Here is a 25,415-nt window from a genome sequence, read left to right as displayed (position 1 = left end):
ATAGAGCGAGTTACAATAATCCAGTCTGGAGGTGACCGTCGCGTGGATCACAGTGGCTAGGTCAGGGCGAGAGAGGTAAGGAGCCAACTGCTTAGCTTAGCGGAGATGAAAAAAATGCCGCCTTTGTTATAGCTGCAATCTGCGCCTCCATAGAAAGGGAGGTGTCGAAGATTACACCCAAACTCTTAACGGATGGTGCTGGCACTAATTGCACCCCCGCAAGAGATGGGAGTTGCCCCCCCAATCCCATATCGTCCCGTCCCAGCCACAGGACCTCTGTCTTTGAAGGATTTAGCTTCAACCGGCTCCCACGTAACCATCCAGCCACAGCTTCCAAACATCTGGTCAGTGTGTCTGGGGCTGAGTCAGGATGGCCATCCATCAACAGATAGAGTTGGGTGTCATCAGCATACTGATGGCAACCCAGCCCAAAACTCCGGACAAGCTGGGCGAGGGGGCGCATAAAGATGTTGAAAAGCATCGGGGAGAGTATCGCACCCTGAGGCACTCCACACACCAAGGAGTGGCGCGATGACATTCATTTATTAGGACTAGCTAATGGTTTCATTCTAGCTCTGCTTACACACAACACAACATGAGGATGGCTGCATATCTACATAGACATTTCCATACGCTTCAGCAACATGCGGAATCTTCTGCATCGCAATGGGCGCGGATGTGTGTTGTTAATATAAAATGCGTTAACACTTTCAAAATGTTAAGCAGGGCTTTTCGTTGGTACAAAGTGAAAAGATGTCTTCTCGTCCCCGTCGAAAGGCCATACTTGACTCTACCTTCTAAAAGATATAATCCAAATGTATTTATCACAGACCCTTCTGTTAAAACTAGATGTCAACTAATCAAATGAGAAATACGCGCTCCTGAGACTTGGTTAGCGTAAACAAATGGGATTCTGATGAATCTTCAGATATAGTTTATCGCCTGTGACCTTGTTTTTGGAGAGCTAGTTGCCTAGGCAACTCAGGTCTCCCTCTGCCCATCTCACCACGGAAAGGGCACTTCCTTCCATCCCTCCCGAGTACCATTCCCATGCATATGATTGCCAGTAATCGCATGTTGCTTTTCCGTAACCTTTAAAGTCCTAAATGGCCTTGACTGTAGTTACCTCTGTAAATGTCTCCCCTGTTATCAGACTGCTGCACACAAAGATTCTCAGAGGAAGCTCTGCTCAGAACCCTTTCAGCATCTGAGGTCAAATCGGTGGCGACAAGGGATAGGGAACACTCCATATTTGGATTTTCTTCCCCAGAGGCTTTCTAAGCCAGTTCTAGAAACTGGCAAGCACATTTTTATTTCAGTTAGTGTTAGGAGACTGAGATGGAGAGCTATCTATTGCTGTTTTAAGGCTATGTGTATGTGTGTGGGTTTTAAAAAAAGATATAGTGTGCTAGTTTGTTGTTTGTGTTGTCATGAGCTGACCTGAGGGTCCGAGGGTCCCATGTTGGCGGGAAATATAAGACCTAATGCAGGAGTAACAAACCTCCTCTCCCTGTCCCAAGAGTCACGTTCCTTTGTGCAAAGGTCTGAATGAGGCCTCTAGGCATGTAGAAGCTTCCTTCAGAAATTTCCTGTCAACACAGAATGATTGTGGGTGAAGCAGATGTGCCCAGTGTGCAGGGCTGCCATGTTGTGGTATGTATCTTTTCCTTATGTTGTATATATCTTTTCCTTACGTGTTCAGGCTCAGTTCCTGAAGATCACTCATGAAATGTGCACATATGAGTGCATGTCTATTTCACCAGATCATAAGCCTGAATAATGTAATTTTTCCCCCAGGCGAGGCTAAAATGATGTGACTTGCATGAATATATCCATTACTCTAAAGGAATAGTTATACCTAGGACATTCTACAGAGTTGTGGTTTTGTAGAATGAATTCACTTGTACAGTGTACATAAACCCTGCCCAGCATTTCAGTAACCTGTTAAAATGTACCTATGATTTATTTAGCTATTACATAGTGAGGACAATGTGGTTAAACCTACATTGTAGGCGGGCTCCATGTCAGTGTGCTCAATTAAAAATAAGTGGGTATATGTATAATTTAGCTTGCACCTGAGGTTTTTCTCCAGAGAGACTATGCAGGACATTTTTACTTGAGCAATTCCACCAAGAATTGGATCTTGAACAATCTCATTGTAATGAATGGGATTCGTGCAAGAGCAGTGCCAGTTTCAGATTAGAGGGGCTCTTGGACCTCCTTAATCTATTGCACAACATGGAAAGAGAAATCACTCATTGTTTTTGACATTTTTTGGTACTCCTTGGAATGTGGAAGTGATTACACTGTTGAAGTGGTCAGCTATCCTTGGGATCCTGGTAAACATTCTCAAACTTGACACCCACCCCCTGGACTGGGCAATAGGAATGGCACCGCTTATTTTTCAGTATGATTTACAGAGTAGAAGTTCCTCTTGACTACAATCCTAAAAACAATTTCCTGGGGGTGAACCCCATTGAACACAGCAGACTTCCCTTTTGAGTAAAAACACCTAGGATTCTACTAAAAGTGACTTAAATTACTTTTGATTGGGCCACCCCCCATTTGTTTATTCTATTAATCACTTGGTTCCCACGTCTTATATTTAAATAAATAAATCGGTCTCTCACAAGGTCTTTAAATGATTAATAATAATAATAATAACAACCCCAGAAAAGAAACACTTCCATTGTCATCAATTCTAAATTGGATATATTGTGCTAAAAGATTTTACTTTTGAATACAATGAGTAATATAACTGCAATAGCTTATGCAGACATTCAAATATGATTAGATAATTAGTACATTAATCATGGCATATATGTACACACACACCAGACAAATTTCTTCCACGGCCTAAGGGTCACCAGTAAATCTATATAATATGATGGTGATTACAAAGCTAGAGATTTTTTAAAAAACTGGCGTGCTCTCCGATATCAGATCTTAAGGACACTGCTATATTGAAATATGATCTGATCTGTCGTCAGGGGCCCAGGGGGTTAATCAAAGCAAACCTGTTGAATAAATGGTAATTGAAAAGACTTTTAATATATATATATATATATATATTCAGGAACCTTTAAAAATAACAGCAAGCACTGTTATTCTCCTGGGTAATTAGGTTCATGAGATCATAGCTATCGCCAATAGCAATTATGAAGAATTGTTAAGCAAGGATACTTGTCAGGGAAAAAAGAAAGTTTCTAGCAGAGTCCTCTGCTTCTTCTTAGATGTGTGAAAAAGAGCCAGCACTGTATTGTTCTAGGCATAATTAGCTTGGTTGGGGGAGGGCCAGAAATCATGAAGAACCATAATATCGGTGACATGGAAATGTGAAACAAGTGCACTTTTTATATTCGAGCTCTTAATTAACTTTGCTGTTGAAATGGTGAATGTATTAGCATTGTAAATTATCCTGGGTCCTTTGTGCAAAGTGGAGGAAAATTACGAAACCTCAAACTTCCATAGTATATCTTTTGGAGATGGAGTGCTGTGATAGACACGGCTTGCCTTTAAGAAACAACAACAACCAGCCAACAAATAACAAGCATATTTTACTCTCCCCAAGGAAAGTAGAAAATCAGGTCCAAAACATCTGGGGTGCACCAGTTCCCCAAAGGCTGATTTAAATAATCTGTCCTAGGTGGATTTCTCCCTGCATGGACTGCTGCAAGTCCCTCCTCGTCCCCTCAGCAGCCCTTTAGCTGTGTTTATAGCCCCCCCCCCAAAAAAAAAAAATGGCTAGAAGCTGATGAGCTTCCTCATGTTCTTCTGCTGTGGCAGACCAGCAGTAGGTTTGCTTTCTTTTCTGGGTTTTATCTTCTTGCCTTCATCTCCTCCCTCCTTCTCCCACTTGACAGAACCCTTTATTGCAAGCACTTTGGTGTAGTCGTCTTATCCTGCTCCGTTCCCCTCTCCCTTTTTTAATCCTTCCTCCCAAGTAGCAGGTGGTACAAAATAAGCAATTTATGGACTGAAGCCTTTTCTCTCCATCTACCTAGCATATGCGCTCTGCACAGTATTTAGAGGGAAAATGCCCTCATATTTTGCATTCCTTGCTATTCTGTGCGAACGATCCAGATGGTGCAGCATGAAAGGTGTGAACAATTCTTCAGTTCACTGAATCCTTTTCTTTTCTAAACTGCCAGTGGATGCATGAGGGGATATTAGCACCAGGGAAAGGGGGGGGGAGTGTATTGACTATTTACCCACACAAGAACCTCCCCCATCAACTGCCATAATACTTTCCAGTCGCTTTTTTACTTTGGGATTATTTGCGAGCTGCCTGACAAAATAACAATTTCTTTTAAAAAGAATGCTCGCTGAAGCAAGATGGCCAAAAATATCACTGCGAATAAAAAAGCCCTGGAGATGGGACTGCTGTAAAATATAAGCGGACACAGAGATTGAAGCATGGAAAACATTTGCAAGTAATTCTTGGTAACGGTACAAAAACTGTTTCCGGTCACAGACATTGCCTAAGCGTGGCCCCAGTTGTGCTTGCCCCACAGTTCAGAAAAGGGGTGTTGGTATGTTGGAAAGTTTCAGAGGAGACCATAGCACAGAGGTCCTCCAACCTGCCGATGGAGGCTTCCAGTGGTGTCCCTGGGTAGCTGCCTCAGTCTCCAAGCTTTCGTTTCTTTTATTTAAAAAAGCAAGTCTCTAGTCCTCCTAGAAATAAAGCTGTGGAGCAAAATATGGAGATGCCTTATAAGAGATTTGTGTGAAATGACAGTTGTGCATATATTTTTCTGGTACTGAGGAAAGTTTCCTATTGTTATTAGTCAGTTAATAGCATAACTGTGCATCTGTATTCAAGAGAGAGAGAGAGAGATCCATAATAAGGGCCAACAGGACATAAGGATGGTTGTTTCTCTAATGTTGTGCTATGCCATACTCCTTCATAGCAGCCATTTTGTGTTATGGCATGCCTCTTATGCGGCAGCCATTTTGTGAGTGGTACCCAGCACCATCCCTGTGCCCACCTGTCCAAAAATGTTGGTGACCCCTGCACTAGGATGTTCAAATGAGGAAAGTTTTGTATAGCTAGGGTGAAGTCATCTCCTGTTCTATCTATCTATTCATTCATTTTTCAAAAGTAGTTGGTGGGGAGGCTAATTTAAACTGCTGCCACAGTATGTGGGATAATTTAACTGTTTCCGTTTGTGCTGATTCTCCTATACAAATTGTCCACTTTGGATAGGAAATAAATAACATACATATATGTCTGTATAGCCTGCCTTTCACCAAGGTGTCCCAGCCAGGGTACATTACACAAAGCTCAGGACAACGAATAAAACTCTGTCGAGTTTAGCATCGCAAAGCCAAGAATCAAAACCAATTATAAATAACAACCACTGCCAGCAAATTCAGTACGGCAAGGGAACTTCAGATCTCATCCTCTACTCCCAAAAGTCTTTTGTGACCCACAAAAGCATGTGTTGAAACCCGCTGTTGAAAAGCAGGGGGCCAGATGTACTTTGACTTGGAGAGCATTCCACGATTTGGGGGCCACCACAAGAAAGCCCTCTCTTGCACTCCCACCCTGCAGTGTTCTCATGGAGGAAGAACTGCCAGCAAGGCCTTATCTGCGCATTTGAACACTCGGGCAGATCTATATAAGATAAAGCAGCCATCCAGACATTTGGGCCTCTAGTGAAGAGGGCAGTGCCCCTGCCCACACCCATCAAAATCTTGGACCATAGGGCATCTGGGAGAAAAACATCCTGATCTGTTTGAGAAGGTGGGGGAGCTGTTTTGAGCTGTGAGGTCTCATTTTGTAAAATAACATATGGCTTTCAAAGAATGGAAAAGCTATGGAGAACTGAAGAAATTTGTAGGAATAGAAAAGTTATGGAAAGCTTAAGAAAACAAAATGTCCCCAGTGGTGATAACGAAATGTGCTCTTCTGAAAAGTGATAAAGAGAAGAAACATCTATTTTCTTCTCTTCCCTCATCCCAGACAGTGCAAGGAATCATTGCATACTATGAGACAGTTTATTTATATACTGATTTTTGGCCCCAAACCCCACAAAGCAACAGTACGTATTAGGGATGCATTGGGAACCAGCAAGAGTCCTGCCAATAGCAGAAATGGCTGCTGCAAACATCCCTCAGCCCTGTTTCCTTAGGCAGTGGTGATTACTCTCAGTATTAGGCCTGGCAGAAACTTCGCTCATCCTGAACAATTTTCGTATCTTCTCTTGCTAGCACTCAAGCGACATAAATGTCTTATCAGAACTATGGTGGCTGTGTGTATTGCCAGCCTATCTCTAAAAGACCTTTTTACCATATATAGTAGTAGAACATGGTGGTTGTTCTCAAGGCAATGCTGTTTATTATTTGTTATGTGAAAATGTTTAGTGATTGTAAGAGATTTCATGCAATGCTGCTTCACCACCCACCACGCCCATGGTAGAACATGGTTCAGCATGCTGTGGGCGATTCAATATTTCCAAAAAAACAAAACCCACATTGAGGGATTTTTTTAAAAATAGGAAAACTTTTCTAAATAATGTTGTAGTTCATAAGGAGAGATCTGGCATCAGTCCCAAACACCAAAAGAATAATGATTAACCCCATTCCATTTATCTTGAAACACTGGCATGGATTCTGTTTTGTGCATAAAGAACGTGATCGCCACCTAGTGGCACTCAAGAAGTTTTAAAAGCTATGTTTTGAGAAGAGCGGCATTTTATTTTATTTCTCTAGAGAGCCATATGTCCTTTGACAACAGCGTTTGAGCTGTTATGTGCTGGCCTAAGATTAAACCTTGTGGAATATATCTTATTATGTTTTAATTTTCTGTTGTAATTAAATATAACATTCAGCTCTGCAGAATATACTTAATATGAGAGAGAGAGAGAGAGAGAGAGAGAGAGAGCGCCTGCCCCTCATACAAAATATTTTAGGATGATGTACAACAAAAAATAAACAGGGCTTTTCTTCAGCTGGAACTCTCTGGAACTCAGTTCTCGCCCCTCTCAGGTGGGCGCCATTGCCATTATAGCAGAATAAGTGGGGTGGTCAGGCTGAGTTCTGGAACCTCTTTTTCTAGAAAAATAGCTCTGAATATAAATGCACCCATCATAAGCTTTGCAGATTCCACAGAAAAAAGCAACCCCAGTCAATTTGTATGGGATTTGAATAAATGCTGCTGCCCATATATCAATTCACTGCAGTACTTCAAAATTCAATAGCCCTTTTTTAGAATGGGCCAAACATTGTATTGTTGTGTGACTTGGGAGTGACACCAGGCCGACTCACCCTGCCCTCAATGTGGCACATGGCGGCTTGCCCCACTCCCTGTTGTCCATGCCTGCAGCTTTGTCACCCCTGGTTGCATGGAAGCATTCACATGTACTGCTGTACCCATAGAACTATAAAATTGTAGATTTCGAAGCGACCCTGAGGATCCTCTAGTCCACCCCTCTGCAATGCAGTTGTTCCATACAGGGATCAAACGTGCAACCTTGGCATTATCAGCACCGTGCTCTAAGCAACTGTCAGGCTTCAGGGAGTCAGCTTCCTCCCCCGTGGCCATAAATGAGCAGATCAAACAAAAGGAAATTCTTACCAGTAGGTTTCTTTAATAAACACAGCGAAGAACAAAAGAAAGTGTCTAACCAGAATGGCGGTGCTCCCAATTAAGGTCACTCCCCCTTCCGTCCCTATTATCACTCCTGTGTCTTGTAATCTGAGATTGTAGCCTCTGTGACTTTGGGGAAGTGGGGTGGATACTATCCAGAGACTGTGAATCTGTTAACTCTCTTCTAGAGTTTCTTCTGCTAGTTGTTCCCCATCCAGTATTTCCCAGCTACTGCCTTCTGAACTGTGTCCCTCTGCAAACCACTGTTCCAAATCTATACTGTCCTCCTGCTCCTGGGAAGATTCAGGATCAGGAGAAGGGGGTGGCTCCCCAAATCTTCCTCATTGCAGCCCTTGTGGCGATCACACAGGGTCCCCAGACGTTTGACGGTCTATTGATCCCTGTGCCACCACTGTGATTGCTTTCCCGCTGCCACCAACCCATTTCTCTCGGGTACACATGGAGTCCAGACAGTTAACATTAACAAATAATCAAGTTTATTTTTATAAGCATGAACAAGTTTAAGGTTTCAGTTAATTTTTCTTGGCAGTTTCTTAATCTTAGTTTCTTTACTGACCTATACGTTCCTAACAACTTCAAACTGATTATCCCAACTATCTATCTGACTCCACCTAACAGTTCCTCTCACTCTCTCACAACACAACTAGACCAACCCACAGACTTATCCTCCCTCTTCCTTCTCCAACTCCCAACTAACTTCCACACAACTCTAACTCTAACTCTAACTCCTCCCCTTGGGTTCCCACTGGCCAATCACATCACACTCATTTAACCCTTTCCTTATGATCCACCTAGGAGGCAAACGCCACAGCCCTCTTCAGCATGGACCCTGACAGCAACTGAACTATTCAGGGGGTCAGGACATGCTGGCATGTGAAACACCAAGGACAGGATTAGTTGGCCTGGGCCCAGGCACATGTTGATGCAGCTTTCAAGTGGTTCTTTAGAAGGGGCCTAGGTATAGAACATATGATCTATAATGTTTACATTTACACAGGCTACTAATGAGCTGTGGTGGAGTGGCGGGGGGAGGTAATACTGATCTGATGGCACCTTTAATGAATGAAAAGGTTGGACCAGCTTGCTCAACAGAACCATCTGCTCTGATAGGCTGAGGCTCTCTAGGCCTTAAAGGGGGGGGTGTATTTGCCATACCTGCTAGCTAGGAATTTTTTTAAGGGGAAATGCCAAGGACCAAACCCATAGCCTCTTGCATGCAAGTCACGTGCTCTACTGTTGGGCTGTGACTCCTTGATCTAATGATGAATAAGATCGAGGCTGTCAACCACATTGCACGTCAGAATATGCTGCATGTATTTTAATAACAATTGGGTCTATTCACCGCAGTACAGTTCCATTTTTGCAAGCGTTTGGTGATATTTGCTAGACAATCAGGCAGTAAGTGGAGTTTGCAGATATTCCCTCAGCTGGTGCTATTATCTGTTTCAAGAGGAGCGGAACCCAAGCATTAAACATTTTCTCAGCTTTCAAATAGCGTGGGATTTGTATCTAGCCTCGTTACTGCAACCCAGCACTATGAAATTAGTGTAAGAGAAATACAGAAAGAAGCAGCTGGAACTTAAGTACCAACTAGAGGTGCCTTGAAAAACACAGGTCTGGTTGCAGAGTTATAAAGCAGAGAGGAGAGGGATAATTTGACAGGCAAAAATGGGGTGCTGGAGGCTTCTGGTCCTCTGATGCGTTTGCATTACCCATCCATGTTTCTCTTCAGTGGCAGGACCTTGGGGTCTCAAACCAATGAAGTGTGATGGAGTGAGGGGGGGCAAGGTAATACTTTGGTGTCCTGTGCAAGACCAAAATTTGGTGGCCTCCCCCTTGCCTTTCATTCTGCCTCATAGTTGCAGCATCCCCTGTGATCTCCCTGAAGCCCCTCACCCAGTGCAGCAGAACTAGTCATGCTCCCCTAAATCTACTTCTGTTTTCCTATCTGGAATCACTCTTAGCCAGACGAAATCCAGCTTCAGGGATGGCTTGCAGAGGGGGAAATGGTAGGAGGGGATAGGTTCATTAGCTATTTCTCCTCCACTTTAAGTCCTGTTTCACAGCTGTATGGCAGATTAGCATTCCCAAAAGTAGGAGTGGTGAGTAGACCTTTTGGAATGAAAGGGACGCGGGTGGTGCTGTGGGTTAAACCCCAGAGCCTAGGACTTGCCAATCAGAAGGTTGGCGGTTTGAATCCCCGCGACGGTGTGAGCTCCCGTTGCTCGGTCCCTGCTCCTGCCAAACTAGCAGTTTGAAAGCATGTCAAAGTGCAAGTAGATAAATAGGTACCGCTCCAGCGGGAAGGTAAACAGCGTTTCCGTGAACTGCTCTGGTTCGCCAGAAGCGGTTTAGTCATGCTGGTCACGTGACCCAGAAGCTGTACGCCAGCTCCCTCGGCCAATAAAACAAGATGAGCGCCGCAACCCCAGAGTCGGCCACGACTGGACCTAATGGTCAGGGGTCCTTTTACCTTTACCTTTACCTTTACCTTTATTGGAATCAAAGGGCCTAACTTAGTCATGTTCAGTTGGTGTACTGCAAGTGAAACTTGGTTGAATATCAATACCCTGGGTCTACAATGTCAAGTCTAGTTAGTAGATAATGCTTGGCCCCTTTACTTTTCAATTAGATTATTAAGGGAGAGCAAATAATGCATTTGGGTCTAGCAGTTTCAGTTGTAATAATCTTTAATTTATTTATTTTAACAAAATTATATCCCACCCATCTGGCTGAGTTTCCCCAACCACCCTGGGCGGCTTACAACGTTATATAAAAACACAACAAAACATCAAACATTAAAAAAGCAAAATATCTAGCAACTTGAGCAGGGGTAGCGTCCTTGGTGACTGGCTTTCTCTTTTCATCATTCCTAATTACTTAAGCCACATTAATTCCTGGGTTTCTCCTTTCCCAAATAATTGCCAAAATGGGCAGCTATATAAGTCCAGTCTCTTCTATTTTCACCTCTGAAAAGGAATCCTATAAATAAGAGATCCCACTACTCCCCTTTAGGAACTTAAATCTAAGACGATGCCAGTATACTTGAGACTCTAAGTCCTGGTCATTGGTTTGTTTGTTGTTCTTCTTCTGAAATTAAGTTTCCTACTTCAGAGATAGTTCCCACCTCTACCCCTTTTGATGGAAAATACATTTGTGAAATTTCAACCTCCATTTTGTCATGTGCAACGCAGGGAAGGCCTAAAATGTCTGTCAAGAGAGGAAGTCTCAGCATTCTCACTTTGGAAGGAAATTAAATATAACTCTGTCACCTTCCCCAGGATATAACCTCAAAGCAGTTATTATCCCCAAGGTTATCCTGTGCGCTAGGAAGGAAAGAGTACAAGACAAAGCGATAACAATTTACTGGAAAGAAAATAGTGGGGATGGCAGGAAGAGAGGGAGGGAAAGCTGTGGTGGTTCAGTATTCTCAGACAGGAATCTTCCCATTTATTTAGACTCATTCTGTTCATTGGTGTGGTCATTCAAGCTAGATAAAAAAGTATGTGTCTTAAGTGTTCGTTTTGTATTGTTCTTTTGTTTTTGATTGCTAATACTACTACTACTACTACTAATAATAATAATAATAATAATAATACTGCCTTTAATAATGTTGCATTTTGACATAACACCAAGCCATGATTTGGTCTCTGAGAAGGCATGTGAGCCCAGTACTCATTCTTTCTCCCCTTGCCCACCCTCTCCCTCTTCCCCTTGTATACCGAGATAAAAAACTTTTGTTGCCTCTTTGTGGCAAGCCACAGTTCGCCATTTATCTAAATAGGCAAAATATGTTTGTAGTTCCCTACAAACCATGATTACAGAGCTTGGTTTGTGATCCTGGTTTATAAGTGATCACAAACCAAGGTGTGGTGTAGTGGTTAAGAGCGGTAGTCTCGTAATCTGGTGAACCAGGTTCACGTCTCCGCTCCTCCACATGCAGCTGCTGGGTGACCTTGGGCTAGTCACACTTCTCTGAAGTCTCTCAGCCCCACTCACCTCACAGAGTGTTTGTTGTGGAGAATGTTAGCCGCTTTGAGACTCCTGAAGGGGAGTGAAAGGCGGTATATCAAATCCAAACTCCTCTTCTTCTTCTTCTTCTTCTTCTTCTTCTTCTTCTTCTAGATGAAACAACAAACTTTAGGCACAAACTGGTCCTGGAAATTTCTAATCTTTGTTTGCCAGGGAAGGAGAGGGGATGAAACTCAGAGCTCCTTTTCGTAATACAGAATCACGGCTTAAATGTTTGTTGTGGAAAATGTTTCGTGCGGATTGGTGTGTGGTAAATGTCTGTTCACTATTTTTCATCAACGCTGATGAACCCTAGTGAGTAGAAAAAAGTTGTAAAAGCACAAGATGTGAGTGAGGAATTATTAAACCAAACACTCCTGAAGATGTACATGATTCAAAACCAATTATTTTGTATAACACATTACAAACCGTGAATAATTCCATTGTGTCCTGTTCCCCCATAACCATCTATCCACTATTTTTCTACTCATATCGCTTCCTGAGTTAAATAGCAATCTTGCTTTAATAGTGGGTGTGAAAGAACACATCCAAAGGGTATGAATATTTGTATTCTAAAGAAATCTAGCATGTGTGCACATTTGGTTTTCATTTTATACTTTTCTGTGGTGCACTTGATCTATGTCAGGATGCAGAGAAAATAATCTGACCCTCTTTCCCCCCGCAGCTAGCAAAAACCAAGTGAAATTTTCTGCTTTTATTATATTCATTTTTCTTATAGGAGGAAACCATGTTAAATCATTTGCTTCTTCATATCCTTTGAGGCTAATGTGGGTTTTATTGAGGGAATCGGGTCCCCCTATTTTACCCTGGGCAGTTATTGAATGTCCTTTTCATTAAAAAGGCTTTGTAGCTTTGTTTTCCTCTGGACTGAGCACAAATTTGCAGTTGCTTTAGAATAGTTTCTCCCACAGAATATGAACCATGTGAGAAATGAAAGTACCGTACATTGAAAAGACTATGCCCCCCTGTGTTGCTTGCTGCCCAGTGGCGTAGCGTGGGGGGTGCAGGGGGGGCCGGCCGCACCGGGCGCAACATCTGGGGGTTAGGGTTAGGGGGCGCAAATCCATGGGTTAGGAGGCGCAAATCCATGGGTTAGGAGGCGCAAATCCACGGGTTAGGGGGTGCAAATTACTTGCCTTGCCCCGGGTGCTGACAACCCACGCTACGCCACTGTTGCTGCCATCTCCCAGTGCTTTTCCACACACATTGAGGAGTCAGCATGGAGTCTTTCTTAATGTACCACCTTTATTTCTAATTAGAATGGCTTTATCAGATTTTCAGTTTTCCTTTGCAGGTGGGAGGGCCGTATCAGTGCTGCCACATCAAATCTAGAAATCATTGCCAACATGTCCTCATTGCCAACATGTATGCAATGATTGCCATCATCTCCAGGGCAGTCCCGAAACTGGGATGTGTGTATTCCAGGGTGCACGCCTGGCCGAGTCATGTGACCTGCACAAGGTCATGGTCCCCAAAATGAGCTTTTTTTCAGGGCCGTGGTCTTGCATGAGAGCATGGCACCCAAAAACACATGTTTGGGGAACAAAGCAAGTTTGCCACTTCAGAAAAAGTGCTTTTGTCAGGGCGAGATCACACACACAAAATGGGATGTCCTGGTTTTCCAAGGACAGTTATGGGGTTATCAGGTTGGAAAGTTTGGGTGGGTCTGTTCATTTATATGGGCAGTTAGAAAAACAAAAGCAAGCAGGCTTTTAGTTGCTAGGTATTTATTTTGATATCTTGGCCAATATGTTTTGTTTTGCTTCTTTAAAGGTTTAACTTGGTGCACTGGGAGCAGATCCCTAATTTATGTCGCAGTCAGGTTTGCAGCAGATGCAGTTTTACACAGCTGTTTCAGACCTCCCAGAGGCTTATTTGGCACAGTCAATAGCTGGGGAGGAGAAGAATGATCACGCCCATTAAACCATAGCTTATATTAAACAATGGTTTATCATTGTGTGTAAACTGGGCCAAAGTATGAATGACAGACATGCATCTAAAACACTCAGGCGCACATTGGGAGGTCTTGCCTAATCAAGACTCTTAGATGTGTGTGCATATAAGTGTTCTTGAATGTACAGTAGCTGCAGAAAATATAGAAGTGCTCTACAGGCAACCATTGCTAACCTTTTTATGAGTTCTTACTGTTCCTTTGACACCCGCCAGTACACTTAAAAATTTACAAGCAAAGTTGTCCATGTCACAGAGGTAACCTGAAACAAGAAGTTTTAAGAACTCTCTATTATATAGTTTCTGCTGTTAAGGGCACCAGGAAGAGGTCAGCACTGAAGTTCACAAACCTGCTGAAATAGTTAGATGTTTATGATTGATTTGGGGAGAGAGGGATTTAATGGTGGCCTTCGCAAGTTTCTCTGTAATATTTTTGTAATATCCGAAGGTGCTAAGGGATCTTGCGATAGAAGCAGTAGCAGTGATGAGCTACTGTTATGTACCTGAGCACAACTTTCATTCCAGTATTTAAAATCTATGCAGTTTGTCATCGTATGTTGCTTTAATTAAAATGTGGGAAAGCCCAAGCCTCGATTTCTCTCTCCCTTGCTCACTCTCTCTCGTGTGTTTGAATGTCCAAGCTTTCCAATTTTGCATTTGTTTTTCTGTAACTCTATAACAGCTGTTGAACTTCATCTGAGAGGAGAAGGAGGAGGATTGCAGGGCTCAGTAAAAATCCCTAGTGATTTCTTTGACACCATAATTAAGAGTAATTAAAACCTTGAAGCTTCAAAGTCTGCCTACATATCCAGAAATAAAACCTCCCATATTTAATTATGCTCAAACAATATGATGAGCTTGGGGGTGAGAGATTTTCATCCCTTCCCCAGGATACAGGAGTAGAACTGATGGACAGGTTGTAATAGATGGGTACCATTACAGGGATGCTTCACCTTCACAATAGATGTTTGTCATATATTTTTTCCCCTTTAGTCAGACAGCTTCCTTAAGTAGATGCAAGAACATCATGAGAATGAAAAGAAGCAAGGCCTGAGTAGGAGATATTGAAAACATAATAACTCCTGTTCTAAAATGGCAGGCACTGTTTTTCAAATGTCATCATTAAAGAAAATATTTTCAAGAATGTCGGAATACTTGCAGAGGGTTTTTGATTTGGCATTCTGACGCACAACTATTCAGCCACTTTATGGCATGCTTTTAACGCTCCACCAGTCCCAAATCACATCCTCCATCCTGAAGTCATACTTCATATCACAAATGTCAATTTGGGACCATTTATTTTAATTGCTCTCGACAGAAACATTAAGAGGCTGTTGCCACAAGAGGAAAGATTAACTTTAAGATTGCATAGGGGGGGTTGCGGCGGGGGGCGGGGAGGGGAATGTAAGTGAAAATGATGTGATTTAAAAAGAAACATGGGAGAAGAGAAAGGGGGGAAAATATGATTTATAGGTTTTAAAATCCGGATGTAATTTGAAAAGTGCATAACCTTTGTTGGGCTGGTGGCTGAATTCCCTGTTGGCCAACGTTAACAAGGACTACAGGCAATGGTGGGTGCAGCCAAAGAAAAAGTTGGGGTGATCAAAGTGGTCCGCTTTCACTCAGACTCTTGTGTACATACACATCCAGTAAGAAAAGCATACCGGGCACACACATACACACACACACACACACACACACACACACGTATGTAGATCACACATACATACAGATGCACAGAGATATGCAGATGGTCTCTGTTCAGTGGTGGTCAGTGCTTGGTGGTACATGTTGTTGGCCCCAACGCATGCCAGACGTTTTGTTTCTGGTGTGGACCTCCCCTGAGCTGAAAGCAGAGAGGAAGAATGATACAACTGCCCCCGCCTTTCCTTTCCCCAGTGCAGCCATTGACAACAGAATGGGAGAACTTCCAAAAGAGGAAGGACTCCTCTCAACCTTTTCCTAGTGCTGGAAATGGCTTCGGATCCATCATAGCAGATCAGAGTGTTTCTTCCAGTTTCTGGAGCACTCTTGATCTGTCCTCAGTGGCGGCGGCAGAGAGACAAGAGGCGCTTCATTCAGTGCTGCCAAAGAGGTGCTTAGCTTTCCATGGTGTTGACAGAGAGAGGAAAGAAGAGAAACATAAGAAAACAGTGTGTGTGTGTGTGTGTGTGTGTGTGTGTGTGTGTGTGTGTATAAATCAGCCACTGCCAAATTGTTGGAGGCCTTGGGGAGTCATCAGTAATTGCCTTGGGGCCAGATAGGGGAGCCCACAGACCATGTTTTAGCCACTGCAATATAAGCCAGTAGAGATGTTGCTCTTTATTTAAAAAAGAAACTAAATAGATCCCCTTTTTTGGCTCAATGGTACACAGGGGAGACACATCAGGGCCTAAGATTTTGTTTTCTTTTTGATTCTGAAATGTATAGGAAAAGATGCAACATTAAATTAAATAATTAAATTAAATTAAGGCAATTAGATGAAATATCTAATTGATTAAATGCAGTTGAGGAAAAGGAAGGTTAGTGTTCTGACATAATACTAAACTCTAATATCTGATAGAGTAAGGAGAGTGTTTGAGACCCTTTGGGATTGCCTCTCCCACCAGTAGGAGGCAAGGGCATCTTGCAGGTTGACTCCTTGTAGTAGAAGAAGCCCAGATCCTATACCAGTTCTGCCACAGGTCAGGAAGCAGGGCCTGGGTTGGTCTCTACAGAGTCCTAAACAGTTTCTCCAGTTGCAAATGTGTCCATGTGGCCAAAAAGTATGATGGACTTAAAGTATGAGTGGAGTATAATTTTGCTAATCAAATCTAAGACATATAGATTTGTGACATTTCTGTGAAGATGGGATAAACTTTGTAGGATTTGTAGGATTATCTTTGCCTCTTTCACGCTGTTTCTTCTTTCTCAATATTGTGTCATGCAACTCTCTTGCATCTGGGTGGGAGAGTAACTGTTCTCTTGGTAAACTGCAAAAAAATCCACATTTCTCCATTGGTGAAATGCCCTGAATTCGGTTTTGACACAGCAGTGATATTAACACAAGCATATCCATAACTGATGTTGCATTATTGATGTAACTGGTTCTTAACAAGGACTTTTCTGGCAACTTAGCTGATAAAGTTGGACCATTAGACAAGCAAATAAAATAATGCATGTACATTATCTAGTTCATTATATGTGCCTTAGTTTTGCAGTTACTAGAAAATTCTAGCAGTTGTAAAAGAAAGTTTGTGCTGCATTTTGGGGTAGTGGCAAACAACTGCATGTGTGCCACAAAGTGTAAAATTGCTCTTACATTAATTGCATATTATGCTCAAGCACACACACACACACAAAGATACCACTGACTTAGGAAGAAGGGCATATTCTGGTCATGGCTATTTATGCGCTTTGAACACACCCACACATACATGCATATGTCTTCAGGGATCAAATGTTTTGCTTTGTAATATTGCAACGGCTGAAAGCTAATCATAAAAATAATAGAAAACTCTGCTGGCTCTCTTTTTTGTGTAGAGGCTTGTTTAATGGCAAGAAAGGAAAATGAAGGAAAGGAGTGTTGACTGCTGATATTTGAAAATGCTCCTTTTAATTTGCACTGCATATGTATTTTATTTTCCATTTACAGGTACAAGCATCTTTACTGTTTACGAAGCTGCTTCTCAAGAAGGCTGGGTCTTCCTGATGTACCGAGCAATCGACAGCTTCCCCCGATGGCGCTCTTACTTCTATTTCATCACCTTAATTTTCTTCCTTGCTTGGCTTGTTAAGGTACTGTAGACCTGATCAGACACACACCCGATCAGAATATAAAGCATGTTTGAGTGGGACTCCCCCACCGACCCACTGCTTCCACCTCTGCGCTTCACTGTAAAATTTTGTTTTTAAATATATATATATTATTCTTTTTGTAGAATGTATTTATTGCTGTCATCATTGAGACATTTGCTGAAATCCGAGTGCAGTTCCAACAGATGTGGGGATCCAGGAGCAGTACAACTTCGACAGCTACGACACAGGTAGATGTTGCTAATTTTTAAAATTCGCTTTGAGGTGTGTGAATTCTTGCTTAGTCCTACTGTGTGCTTACCAATGTATTGAAACACTTAGGTGTAGGATGCAAATGAAGCATTTGAATTCAAAGCCTGTGCGGTTCATTGCTTGTAATGAGAGAGGCAGTGTGGTGTGGTGGATAAGAGCGGTAGACTCGTAATCTGGTGAACCGGGTTCGATTCCCTGCTCCTCCACATGCAGCTGCTGGGTGACCTTGGGCCAGTCACACTTCTTTGAAGTCTCTCAGCCCCACTCACCTCACAGAGCGTTTGTTGTGGAGAATGTTAGCCGCTTTGAGACTCCTTCGGGTAGTGATAAAGCGGGATATCAAATCCAAACTCTTCTATAAGCCAATCCCTGTTAATTCACTAAAACAGCATTTACAATTTGGCAATCCAAAGCTCTCCGGAGATAGATGTTGGTGGCAGACAAAATCCTGTTGCTTTCCTTCCTGAATCCCTTGAGGCATTGCTTTTTTGTAATTATCTGGAAGTGAAATTAAAACAGAGTTTCCACACAGCAGAACACGTAACATAGTGCAGTGTTATCTAAAAATGATCTTCACTTTGGCGAAGATTCTTCCATAACATTTACTCGCAAGAAAGTCTCATTCAATAAAGGTCCTTTTCCAGTGTTAATTAAGAGTTTCCTGTTCGTAGCTCCTGCTAATAGTATTGCTTCCTGTTGGTTGCAGCAGGAGGACTTTTGGCAAGTAAACTTTTAATTGTACCCTGAGCAGCTGCTCTTAGTTTCCCTGATGTTAGTTTCTATTCCTACAATGGCGGGAACTTTAATTATTGATTTCTTATTAATTCTTTCCTTTCATTGTTGCTATTGCAATTTCTTTCTTTTTAAAAAATAAATAAATTAAAAGGGGTAAAATAAAAATGTCAACTTTACAATATCAGTCAGTATCTCAAAACACTACCAAATAAGCCAAAAATTCAGAAGCTAGGAGGAGAGGTTTTAACCAGTCAGGAATGCCTTCCTGGGAAGGAAATTCTATAATTACAGTATGAAAGCAATGGAATCTCAGTTGCATTCCCTGCAATAGGAATAGCTTTCTTTCAAAGGAGTGCTAGTTGAAATGCAAGACTAGGCACAATAGAGTTAAAGCCCAAACATATCACTAGTTTTGTTTGTATATATGAGCACGTAAATCGCTTCTGACAAGTGCTTTCTGACAAGTGTTTCCCCCCCTCCAGATGTTTCATGAAGATGCTACAGGAGGATGGCAGCTAGTAGATGTTGATGTGAATAAGCCTCAGGGCAGAGCGCCAGCATGTTTGCAGGTAGGGCAATGCTGATGATTCTTTTTTAAAAAAACAAAGATACCAGTGCAACAAACCAAGTGGGAATGTTTCTTTTCAAATATAGACAGCAAGTGGGAAAATGACCACAACGGAAACTCAGAAACAGCTCTAAATTTAGTATTTACTTGCCAGATTTGTTGTACCTTTCATATGTCTGTGCATGTTAGGTGTAATGTGAAATGAATGGCTCATGTGCACAACAGTTAGTCCAATTATACATTCACCTTGCCTAAGCAGAATGTGCACGCAATCTGTTATGTATTGAAGTTCTCACCCTGGGCCAGCAGGGGGATACTGTAGATAGTTCAGGTCCACATATGCAAATAAGGGATCGAAAGTGACGTTCAGTGATTGGATAGTTACAGAAAGTTGTTACAGTTACGTTGCACTGAAGCTCTATATAAGCAGGCTAGCTGAACCCTTCAGTTCAGGTCTGTTCTGGCCTGTGAATAAATAAGAGCTGTTTGAAGAATTGCTGTGTTGTCTGATATGTTCACCCACAACTTAACACAATCCATTTGTGAAGAGGGAATACCTTTTGTCAAAAGAGGCTTGTGGAATGTTCACGTTTTAAAGGGTTTTGTGCGCACTCTGTGCACTTTCCATAATTTCTAATAGGTCTTAGGAAAGGAGTGTATCTTTGTATATTCTCCAGATAATATGCATAGTCTCCCAGATTATATGTTTATCTTGGCAGAATTGTGCACACTGTCCAGCGGGCTCATTCTTCAATCAATAAGCGTAGCATCCAAGAAATATGTCTCTGCTTATGATCAAGATGCATAATCTCCTAAGAAACACATCCTTGGCTGTTTTTCCTTCGTGGGTGGGTCCAGGCCTGAATGTAGGCCAGTCAAGAACCTTTCCAGCTAGGAACACAAATTTCCAAAGTGATGTCAGCAAATACAAATTCATATTGCAATCAATGCAGGTACATATCTGAAATACCCCAGACCTCCATTTCAAAATGGGGGAAAAAAATGGGCCAAATAGTAAAGCTTTATTTTCGTAAAGACGTAACCAAAACTATAACAAACAACTGCAAAACTTGGCGGGGGGGGGGGTGTTCCGGACATTTGTGGTGATGAGGACATTTCTTAAGGTACCATTTCAAATTTGATACAGGATAATAAAATACCTGATAATTCTTGTGAATTGTTCCAGCATGCAGCTGTAAATGTATTACTGAGCATATAGGAAAAAAATTACTCAGTGTAGACCCACTGAAATTAATGGAGCTAACTTCATCTTTTCCATTTCAGTTGGTCTGCTCTCAGTAAAACCTATCTGAAAACCGCCCAGTTTTGGAAATACTGTACTCAATAAAACCTTATTCTTAAAGCAGGGGTAGGAAACAGCATGAGAGCATCTGTGGCATGGAGATTAAGAATTCTAGAGAGCTTCTTTGCCTCCTGGGTAAGATATGTTCTCCTCTTCAGATTGTTCCTGCCTACAATGCTCCAAATTCCAACCAACCATATTTTTAATTTTTCCCTAATGCCCTTAATATAGCATCATTCTGGGAAATGGTGATAACTTAAAAGGGTAGACCCCACTAGAATTAAAATGATGGATCCCCAAGGGCATGATTCTGTGCAGTAGGTATCGCGGTAAATTAAAATGGTGGCTGCTTAACACTGCCACTTGCCTCCATAAGATCAGAGCTGTAGCTGAAAATGCACCATCAACATAGCAGTGGGCATTCCTGTTGTGTTGTAGACCCAGTAGTTGCCAGTGGATAAGACATGGTGATACCAGGCCTGTGCGGTGCGTTACAGCGAGCAGGGAAAGGAAGGAACATTGCACCTGTGTCAGCTGCAATTTCCTTTCTATCAAGGACTGTGTGGTTACGAAGATTTCTGGGTGTCTCTAGAGCACCTGCAGGTTAGATGCACATTATAACGGCCTCAAATTGCCTCAGATGCTAGAAAACTGTCAGAGACAAGGCCGAAGTCTTAACTAATGCACGCTGACAATGTTTTTCTAGTGTTTGCTTTTGCATGATTTCTTTGCTCAAGCCATATACAAACACAAATCAGAGATAAACAGTGCGTACGTGCAGGAAACTTTGCTTACAGAAGCGAATGCATTCACAGCCTGACGAAGCCGGGTTCTGCTTTTATTTGCATGGTAGGGAATAGTGGTCACTGATGAAACAGGGGCACCTCAAAGCACAAACCCAGCAGGATTACAGTATTCTAATAACCTGCTACGTGTTTTCTTGGAAATAGCCTTGATAATCATTGGTTCAGCTTTTGTTCTACAGGTGGTAGCCAAGGTAATACAGTACCGGTGGGGAGGGGGTGGGTGGGAAAGAAGGGGGAATGAAATTGCACGAAAGTGAAAAAGCAGCTGGGAGATTTGGCCTGAGAGCTCTTCAATAAGTTATTTATGTGTTTGTTTAAAAGCATCAGTAAGCCACATAATATTTTTAAACTCTCTAAGCAATGTACAATATCAAAGCAAACCGTACCATTACAAGAAAAATACAACCAGAAACCAATAAAACACCAGCGTTAAAGCACGTAAAGACAAATAAAAGCAAATAAAACAGGAATTGGGGGGGGGGTTCAAATAAATAAAGCAGGGTCCAATCTGTGCAAAAGGTTAGCCTTTACAGGACATCCGAAGCAACTGATGGTTGCTGCTTCACATTTGACAGGGGGCTAGGCATTCCATAATACAAGGGCAATAGCAGATAATTCCAATTTTTGTGTCTCTGCTCTGTTGGAGGTAGGACCCTATATATACTAATGGGTGGTTTCATGAACTTTAACTTTCTCGCGGGCCAAATCTTCACATTTCTCCCCCACCCCCAAACTGTTTTAAATCTAGAGGAGTTTGTGGAGCAGACTGGGAATTTTGCACATGCAACTATTGAGAGGAAATATCTTCAGGGAGGGGGGCATCCTGGGTACTAGTGAGGGTGGACACTTTCTTTCTGTCCCTCAGAGTCATGTCTCTGTTAAAACAGTCCCCAGCATAACCCTAGCATGTCTGAGAAAGCTGCTTGGAGTCGCTTTGAGACTGAGTAAAACCTGCCCCTCACTAGTCGCGAGAGCCATCAGAGGCAGGAAGCAGACTTTGCCCCTACCCACATCCCTTGGCTCTCTTCTGTATACATGAGTGGTTGACACTGACTTCTGAAGAACAATTGGGTCAAACGTGCCCTGCACATAGGAGCTAGGACTCCCTTTCTTATGTCTCACCCTCCAGGGGCCCTTGCACAACTCAGGCCCTCTATCCACATGCATCTATCCACCATAACGAGGCAGCTTTATTTAGTTAATTAAAACGATCATTTGTTTCCCCTGAAAACTTCAGTCAGCTGCACAAATATATTTCATGTTTCATTCTAAAGATGGGTCTTTTTCCTTAGAATGCATCATGGAAAATGTGATTGCAGGTAATTAATATTTTCAGGGCGGGTCGCAAGCTGTCGCTGAATCTGACTATATTCCTAAGACTACAGTGGTACCTCGGGTTAAGTACCTAATTCGTTCCGGAGGTCCGTTCTTAACCTGAAACTGTTCTTAACCTGAAGCACCACTTTAGCTAATGGGGCCTCCTGTTGCTGCTGCGCCGCCGGAGCACGCTGTTCTCATCCTGAAACAAAGTTCTTAACCCAAGGTACTATTTCTGGGTTAGCGGAGTCTGTAAGCTGAAGCGTATGTAACCTGAAGCATATGTAACCCAAGGTACCACTTTATGTTCTTGTTGCCTATGGCATCCAGGAGGTTTGCGAGTGTGCAAGCTAATTCTTAATTAATTATGTGCTTTCTTCCTATTAGGGAACTTGCCTGGATAAGTTATTTGCTCTTGCTCTTGTCGCTGGTATAGCGTATTTTAACTTCTGGTTTCTTCCTGCGTACCATAAATTGCTCCTGCTGTTACACTGTGTGCAGTTCTCTGTCTCATGGAAACAGTTAGCCTAAGTGCCAGGTTTCAGAGGCTTTCTTTCCCAACTCTGCAGGAAATAGCACATTCTTTTAATCCTGTGCAAAAGGCATGCTTTCTGTTTCATTGTTTCTACTCTTGTTAAGAGTCCAAAATAACAGGGGGGTATTCATTATTACTTTTCTCCCCCCCCCTTTTTTTTTTGTTTCTTTTGCTGAATATACATTCTTTTTTTATAACATGTGTAGAATATGCATGGCATGATAAAGACATGGAGAAAGGCATTGAGCAGCCTTTCCAGGGAGTTTTGTATCAGTCTTGTAACAGCTAGTAATTTTACTTATCACCTGGATTAGTGCCAGTGTCTGCATGGCTTCCTTGCCCAGCCATTTATCTCCAGAAATGCCATATGAATTACGATGGGAATGAATAGTCTTGAACTGAATTTTGGGTTTAAAGGGTTTGTAGGAGAGTTATGTTCATCGTTTTCGGCTCTTTGTGTGTTGATTTGTGAAATGTGGTGGCACCTAAGGGCTTAAATCGTTTTGAAATGACTTGGTTTATTTATAGCTCGAGTATTTTAGGGTAAAGGTGAAATTTGGGCAGAGCCTAAATTTCCACGAGTTTCACGTTTTGCATCAAAACTTGTCGTTTGACAACAACAAAAATTGGCAGGGTACTCATTAAAAAAACACCTCATGCTTTTCATAATGGAAGTAACATAACAGTAGAGAAGATGTTGTGATTTTGACTGACTGAATTACAGTGTGTACACTTTGCATATATGACAAGGAATACTGTGTTGAGGTAAAAAGTTGCAGTATGCTAGCATAGGATTCCAGAAGCTGGGCAGCACAACATGCTCAGCACAGCTGGAAAAGATTCAGCTACGTTGTGATAGACTGAAGGAGTGAGAGGTGAGTCCTCAGTTTGAGGAGAGAGCGTAAGGACCAGATAACATTCTATTTTCTTCAGAATTCTATTATGGCAGAAGTAGAGGGGAGACTGAAATTACTCTTCCCCTTTCACAACAAATAACAGTTCTGAAATTCATTGGGCTTGCTCTGATTCCAATCTTTTTCACCTGTGCTATGTCTGTGCCACTATAGTTAGATTAAGCTGATGTTCAGTAGTAATGGGCTCTGTAAGACAGAATCTACCAACTTGTTTATTGGTGTTTTTTTATGGAATTTTTCCAGAGAAGTAACATGGGGCCAACTTGCCTCATTTTTATTGTGTTCCAGAAACTTCCAATATACCTTAACAGTTCCCCTGGCAATCTCTGCCCACTAATATAAAATGATTTCACCCAGGGTCTGGATAAATAAAAAAATACACATTGTCTGAAGTTCAACAGACCCCATTCCACCCGAAGATTGCAGACTACTCTATGAATCTGTGCAGAATAAAATGAAAGTAGTATATACCACAAGCCTAAAAATAATAAACAGGGAGTTTCTTTCAAATCACCTGTGTAGTCCTTTGAAAACAACAGCTTTCACCTAATGATAGAGAAGAGGGAATGCTAACTAGCTTACTAACATCATCTCCATACTGTGCTTATTTATTGTGTTTGGATTGAACTATATTTGCCATTTCTTACACATCAGAATAGTGTTCCATGATTTATTGGGGGGGGGGCTACAAAATTCCTATTGTGCGACAGGAAGGTTGATTTTCTCCATACAAAGACAAAGCAACTCTCAGTTTCTCAAGTTTCCTGACCTAGAGTACAATCAGATCTTAAATACTCTAATTGTACAACTTAACATCTATAATTGCTTTTCAAACTGCGTTCTAGGGATCTCTCTAGCTCTCCCATGGGCAGCATGAACACTAGAGAGCTAGGGTTTGACATCACTTCCTTCCAACATCTCCCACTCAGCACTAAGAGATTTCTGTAGAGAGGTGCCTGGTGTCCTGAACATGCAGGGTTCTCCACTTATAGGCTCAGCTCTGCAAAATGCCTCCCCTACATGTGAATGGTGATTGGCCTATCTGCTTCCCTTAATTCTTAATCATGTAAGTGGGGGAATTCCCAAACAGGGCATGCATAGTTGGGAAAGAATAGCCTTCAGGCCTGTCAGAGATCCTGTAATTCCACCCAAGCAGTTCAAAATATGGTGTAAGTTCATACATGAAAGGAAAGGGGCACAGCTGGGCTCTAGAATTATATATGGGATTGCCTATGGTAGTGGTTTTGGAATAGCTAGACTGGTGACTGGGAGTGGCCACCGAGACCATAAAACACTAGCCCTGAAAACCATACATTGGCTCCCAGTATGTTTCCGAGCACAATTCAAAGTGTTGGTGCAGACCTTTAAAGCCCTAAACGGCCTCGGCCCAGTATACCTGAAGGAGTGTCTCCACCCCCATCGTTCAGCCCAGACACTGAGGTCCAGCTCCAAGGGCCTTCTGGCGGTTCCATCACTGTGAGAAGTGCAGTTACAGGGAACCAGACAGAGGGCCTTCTCGGTAGTGGCGCCCGCCCTGTGGAAAGCCCTCCCTTCCAATGTCAAGGAAATAAACGACTACAGTCATACTTGGAACAG

At 42.3% G+C, this 25,415-nt stretch overlaps 1 protein-coding gene across 11 annotated transcripts in view; it reads left to right on the top strand.

Moving 5' to 3' along the window:
- Positions 1 to 25,415, top strand: part of NALCN (sodium leak channel, non-selective) — a 198,226-nt gene that overhangs the window by 55,224 nt on the left and 117,587 nt on the right. For 8 of the 11 annotated variants that reach the window (XR_014563381.1, XM_083735185.1, XM_083735186.1 and 5 more), the window contains 3 exons: positions 17,229 to 17,371; positions 17,515 to 17,619; positions 18,859 to 18,945. Coding sequence is in view for 10 of the 11 variants with exons in the window: in XM_083735185.1 (XP_083591311.1) it covers positions 17,229 to 17,371; positions 17,515 to 17,619; positions 18,859 to 18,945 (335 nt within the window). In the remaining variant the exon portion in view is untranslated. Of the gene's footprint in view, positions 1 to 3,121; positions 3,798 to 4,350; positions 4,450 to 9,584; positions 9,622 to 17,228; positions 17,372 to 17,514; positions 17,620 to 18,858; positions 18,946 to 25,415 lie in introns of those variants that run through there. The other 3 variants (XM_083735191.1, XM_083735194.1, XM_083735192.1) reach the window with 3 other exon arrangements.

The sequence above is a fragment of the Podarcis gaigeae genome (assembly GCF_964106915.1).
Source record: "Podarcis gaigeae genome assembly, chromosome: 4".
Taxonomy (NCBI): Eukaryota; Metazoa; Chordata; class Lepidosauria; order Squamata; family Lacertidae; genus Podarcis; species Podarcis gaigeae.
The sequence above is the reverse complement of the archived record's forward strand: the minus strand, read 5'-3'. Positions and strand labels throughout refer to the sequence as shown.